The following is a 5,753-nucleotide window of genomic DNA, read 5'->3' as shown; positions in this document are numbered from 1 at the left end:
CCTCAGCCACTGGGCTGCAAGCTCGGTGAGGAAGGGCGGTGGTCACCTTCCGTCCCAGAACCTGGCACAGAGCTGGCGGTACAGTGCTGGATCCTGCAATGGCCTGACGATGCACGTTCTTTGGTTTTGCTTCTCTTTATTTTCTTACACTTGCTTTATGACTTAATATATTGTTTTATTTTTAATTATATGTGGGGAAAGAGAGGCTCCACAATCTTTTCCTTCCAGCGTCAGAGCCCCTCGAGGTGGCTGAATGTAGCCCTGCCTGCCACAGAGTAAGTGCTCAACACACTTGAAAGGGGCATTTGAGAAACTGAACTGAAATTAACTGATCTCTACCAGCCCTGTCCTGAAAAGCCAAGCTTTTTGGCGAGAGTACAGATCAATTCTTCTGCCTCGCACTGGCCTATGCAAAGAGCTTCCTACTTCCCCAACCCATCCAGCCACCGCCCGCCCCCCCCAGGACACAGCTGCTCCTCCAGCCGCTGACTTATTAACGTGGGTGTTTAGGGGAAAAGGAGTAAATCTTCTCACAGCCCAATCCATCAGCAAATATTGTCCCATCCACCTTCACATAGGTCCCAAACGCAGGCACTTAACGTCACCTGGTCCATCATCTCCCACCTGGCCTCTTGCAGGATCCTCCTCGCTGGTCTCCCTGCTTCTGCCACTGCCCAGTAGGGCCTCCACACAGCACCCTCAGCAATCTTTGCAAATCTAAGTCAGAGCGTGTCCATCCCCAAGGGCCCGACATCTCTGGGTCAAGACCATGGGTCAAGACCAAAGTCCTTACATGGTCTATCAGGTCCCTCCGCTGACCGCCTACCTCTCGGACCCTCTCCTCTATTGCCCTCTCCTTGATCACCAGGCTCCAGCCTTCTGGCTTTTCCTGAAACTCACCAGGGAGGCTACTGCATTACACCTGCTGCCCCCTCGGCCTGTAACATTCTCCCTGATATGCTCGCGGCCCCCTCCATCATTTCCATCAAGTCTGTTCATATGCTGCCTTCTGGGAGGTCCCATGAAAAAACTGCAGTACTGCTCCCTGCCGCCCGCCATCCCCACTCCTTATCCTCACTCTGTTTTCTTTTTCTCCAGGCCACTTATTTCCCGCTAACATTTCACAGAGTATACTTGCATATTTATTTTGTTTATCATTCACTAGCGTATAAAACCATCAGAGAGAAATCTGTGTCCTATTTGTTCACACATGGAGCATCTCCAGCACCTAGAGCAGTGCTTGGCACGTGATGGACGCTCAGTGAATCTGCTGAGTGGATGAAAGTAAACCAAAGGACAGAGAAGGGAACAGCAGTGTGTTAGCTCAGGTTCTCCTTTTCAGCCTGCAGGTGTCATCACATCTGGGCATCAATGCACCCCTCCCCCCAGGCCACCTACCTCAGAAGACAGGTGTGACACAGGACACTTTCCCGCAACCATTGTGGCAGCATTTCAACAGACCAGGACACTGGCTGTCCACCTGGCACTGGTCCAGGCAGAGGCCAAGCTGGGGGAAGGCGATGTCCACCTGAGGGCAGGAACCCTTCTTTTCTGGGTGGAAAAAGGGGTGGGGGGGTGGGCAGAGGGGAAGCAGGGAGCTGAACACGTCTCCACAACACGACCACCCACCTGGATTCACAAACAAGAGAGCTGCCTGCCTAAGTGGATCTTGGGGGCTGGAGTGGATCTCAGGGGACCTTGGGAGATCACCTGCAACCTCCCTTCCTTCTGCTGTCTCCCTGAGTGGTTTGGGATCATAGGGCCCTAGTTTGAGTCCCAGATCTGCCTTTTCCTAACTATGTGACCTGGGGCCAGAAATCTCCCAGAGCCCCGTGTCTTCAGGTGTCACATGAGATCCATGCTGCCCACGTCGTGGGGCTGCTGTGGAAGCAGTGGAGGCAACAGACATCTATTCCTTCTCCCTGCACAAAGTCCTTGTAATAAGAATAATAATGAGTAAGAACAGCAGTTAACACTTAGCTGCTTCTATGTGCCAGGCATTATCCTAAGCATTTGACGTATATTAACTCATCTAATCCTCACGATAATCCTAAAACAGGGTGCGAGGAACTGTTACTATTTCCTCATGTTGCAGATGAGGAAACTGAGGTACCAAGAAGTTAAGTAATTTGCCTAAGGTCATACAGGGTAGAGACAGGATTTGAACCCAGGAATCTGGCTTCAGGTCTGTGTACCATGCACTCTGCTGCTTTGTAAGCTGTAAAGTGCAGTGCACGTGTGAGGGGTTACACACCCACAATCTCTTCACTCACTCCCATCTGTTCACTCCCAGTTACCACCATCTAGCACCAAAGCCCCCATACAACCTCACTCATCCACACCCAGACAAGCATTCTTCCACTAACACACACACAAACAGATAACACCACAGAGATGTGCTGATTACAAAGCCCTCAGTGTAAATTCATTTTCTCCTTTAAACCTCCACATCAACTCTCTCTTCTGTAGGGGTTATTTCTACCCTGCTCCTACTACAGAGGAGGAATATTAGACCCAGAGATGTGAAGGCATCACCCAACAGCACACTGCTGATCATAAGTAAAACCAAGACCTGAGCCCAACCTTCCAATGTCCACACACACACACACACACACACACACACACACACACACACCCTGGGCTCCACTTCCAGGGTCAAGGAGAAGGGAGCTGGCTCAATGTCCAGAAGCCCCAGGAGCAAGCCCAGCCAAATGTCAAAGGGGCACAGAGCTGGGTGATGAGCTGCAGGGGACAGGAGGGGCTGCCTTCCTGGCACAAAGACACCCTTTCCCTTGAGAAGGGCAGGAGCTCTCAATACCAAGCTGCCCCTGGACAGAAGGGCATCGGGAGCGAGGTACTCACAAAACAAGCCACAGTGTGTGGAGGGTCTACTCTCTCCTGAGACGTTTCACATGTATGATTTCATTTAGCCTCATGTCGACCCTACAACATCTGGGATTCTCATCCCATTTAGCCAGCGAGAAAGCAGAGGCTCAGAGAGGTGAAGCGACTTGCTCAGGACCCACAACCAGCAGACGGCACAACTGGGATTCTAGCTCAGGAGGCCCTCTGGTCCTGCCCCTCTTCCTGCCTCAGTCTGTCCATCTGAGACCAGGGAATAGCAGAGAACCCCCCTAACGGCAGAGACTCCACTTTTTTCCATCCCCCTCTCTCAGCTGCCTGTCTGCCATCCTCCTTTCTCTCCCAGTGTCCTCCTCTCCTTCCGGTCCTCCTCCCTCTGGTCCAGATTAGAGGCCCCTAGACCCAGAAGCCCCCTGATGGGCCTGTCCTCCCTCCACCTCCCACCTCCCTGCTCACGAGTGACTGAATCTCCAATTACAAACCTTCCCAGCCCCTGTGGGCAACTTCAGAGAAATCACAAGGTGGGAGCATCACAGAGGTTTTTTTTCTGGATAAAGACAAGTGATCCCAGCACCTTGGGATCCAAGTCATATCCCTGCTTCTAGTCCTCAGTCTTTCCCTCTGAAAAATGAGAAGCTTGGATTCCACAGCTTCCTGCTCTGATAGGAGCCCCCATGGCCTGCTGGACAGTCTTGAGCTCCAGCAAGTACTTTTTATGACAGGCCAGCTTCACACACTTTCTCTCTCTCACTCAATCCTTAGAGTGGAAGAGAGTGTTTTAAAGATGAAGAAGTGGGAGGGGTGCTCTGGGAGGGGTCCTGACATTCTTCAAACCACTCAGGCAGAAAGGAACTCCCTGTGTTATGACTCCTGCCCAGCCAGAGATGGCAATGTGACCTTGGACAAGAACCCTTCTCTCTTTTGTAGCTCACATCCACATCTTTAAGATGGGCTGGGTGCTCTCCTAAACCTGGAAAGTCTCCATCTGGACAGAGGAATTCGGGGAGTCCTGCCAGCAGGCGTCCCAAGTCCTTCCTCCTGGGTTGGGGGGGCCCGAGGGTAGGGACTCTGATAGGGAGAAGCGCCCCAGACCTTGGGGCCCAGCCCATCGGGCAGCCCTGGGCTTCCCTGCGGCTAAACCCAGCCAGGAGGAAAATCCGAACCAGCTCCCCTGATCTCAGAGAACAATGTTCCGGAACAACGGCCCCCGCGGTGCGTCCCGGAAGTCCGTCATGCCCCAGAGCATTGAATCCGGCTAGGAGTTGGGGACCTCCCTTCCCCCTGGCTGCACTTCAGCGACGCCTAGGTCTCACCCGAGCCACGGGAAGGAGAGCACGGGCTGATCTGGTTCCATCCGCCTCGACCTGGTCGGGGACCCCTGAGTCGGTCGCGCCCCAGATTCCGGAACAGAACTGGGCACTCCCTCCTCCTCCCAACCCCCGCTGCCCCGCCCCGCCCCGCCCCGCGTGGGTCCCCCGGGGTTACCATTGGGCATCTGGCAGACGGTGGCGCAGCCGGCCCGGCAGCACTTGAGATTGTCCGCGCATTCCCCATCCGAGAGGCACTCCTGCGTGCAATTCAGGTCCACCTCCAGCGCGGGGCACACGCCTGATTTCTCTGCTCCTGTGCCTGGGAGGCGGACGGGCAGTGGGGGGCTCAGTCCCGCTCTCAGAGGATGCCCGCCTCCCGTCTGACGGCCCCAAATCTCAGTCTCCCGGGAATTCTGAGTCTCAGTCCCTGCTCCCCACACCCCACTACAGCCTCGAGAGAGCCCCACCTCCAGGGCCGGGGTCCCCGATACCTGGGACGACAGGAGTGACCAAACTCTTGGCCTCTGAGCCCTCAATTCTTAGGGGACCCCCGCACAACTAAGCGTCTAGGAGCTTCCCATGTCCAGGCAGAGGGTCCCCGCCTCTGGCCACTGAGTCTCCACTGTCAGCAAAGAGTCTCCCCATCTCCCCCCGCGCATATGTCAGCCTTCAGTGCCTGCCCACCTCCAGCACATTGGACCCCACATCTAAAGCTCCAAGGGTCACCACTTTTAGGCACCAGGGATCCCCGCATTTTAGTCTTCATGGGACTTCCCACTTCCACCCCGGGAATCCTCAATTCTCCGTCCCCAGAGAGGCTAGGCTTCTGCCGGGCTCCTTCCCGGCGCTCCTGGTTCGGCCCCTTTGGGCGCCAGGCCTCTCCCCGCCCCACTCACCTGTGACCGGGGGGAGGCCCAGCAGCAGGCCAAGGAGGAGGGCAGCGACGAGCAGACCGAGGCGGCAGCTAGGCATGGTGCTCGCCGGGGCGGGAGTGAGGCGCCGCCCGGAAGGGGGGATTTAACCGCTCGCCCGGGGGGCGTGGGGTGGGGGCGGGGCCGAAGCCGTGCGGGTAGAGGGCTCAGCGGACAAGGCAGGCGGGCCGGCTGCAGCCTCTTGCCATTTCACAATGCCCCAGGATCAGGTGTCACCCTGGCCCCAGTGGGAACCAGGAACCTAAGCTGCTTCCAGGCCGGTGCAGCTCGATCAGCTGCAGCTGGACCCTTGTCCACTCCTCCTTCCCCACCTCCCTCCTGGGGCCCGTGGGCAGGGCAGCAGGAGGCCGAAGGCCAGATCCAGGACTCCGGGGTTCCCATTCCCGGTAATGCCCGCTGCCGGTAAAGGAGGGGGAAAGGGCAGGACCCACAGGGAGGAGCCTGCGGATGAAGTGGTTGGATTCGGGGTCAGCAGGTCAGAGTGCAGATTGCTCTTTAGAGATTCATGGTGGAGCTGCTGTGTAGGGATACAGAGCACATAGTAGGAGCTGCAGGAAAAATTATTCATGAATGAACCGACTGGACACAAGAAACTGAGGCCAAAGAAGGTGAAACACCTATTAACATCTAGAGCCATTTCACGTGTGTT

The 5,753-nt window shown here is 55.8% G+C and overlaps 1 protein-coding gene across 1 annotated transcript; it reads right to left on the bottom strand.

Annotated features, from left to right (window-relative positions):
- Positions 1 to 32: 32 nt before the first annotated feature.
- Positions 33 to 5,201, bottom strand: WFDC2 (WAP four-disulfide core domain 2). Its single transcript, XM_057528345.1, has 3 exons — positions 5,069 to 5,201; positions 4,348 to 4,491; positions 33 to 1,551 (listed from the first exon to the last, which is right to left on the bottom strand). Exons 1-3 carry the CDS (start codon positions 5,142 to 5,144, stop codon positions 1,400 to 1,402), a joined length of 372 nt encoding a protein of 123 aa, XP_057384328.1. The 5' UTR covers positions 5,145 to 5,201; the 3' UTR covers positions 33 to 1,399.
- Positions 5,202 to 5,753: the final 552 nt, after the last annotated feature.

Source organism: Balaenoptera acutorostrata, chromosome 15 (assembly GCF_949987535.1).
Source record: "Balaenoptera acutorostrata chromosome 15, mBalAcu1.1, whole genome shotgun sequence".
Classification (NCBI taxonomy): domain Eukaryota; kingdom Metazoa; phylum Chordata; class Mammalia; order Artiodactyla; family Balaenopteridae; genus Balaenoptera; species Balaenoptera acutorostrata.
Note: the sequence above shows the minus strand (reverse complement) of the source record. Positions and strands in the feature narration are given on the sequence as shown.

What these genes read in the sequence shown, in the direction of transcription:
- WFDC2 (XM_057528345.1), bottom strand. Translation starts at nt 5,144, where the DNA reads ATGCCTAGCTGCCGCCTCGGTCTGCTCGTCGCTGCCCTCCTCCTTGGC. An exon ending in GGGCCTCCCCCCGGTCACAG is followed by an intron (nt 4,492 to 5,068) that starts GTGAGTGGGGCG and finishes TCCGCCTCCCAG; the next exon opens with GCACAGGAGCAGAGAAATCA. An exon ending in CGTCTGCCAGATGCCCAATG is followed by an intron (nt 1,552 to 4,347) that starts GTAACCCCGGGG and finishes TTTTCCACCCAG; the next exon opens with AAAAGAAGGGTTCCTGCCCT.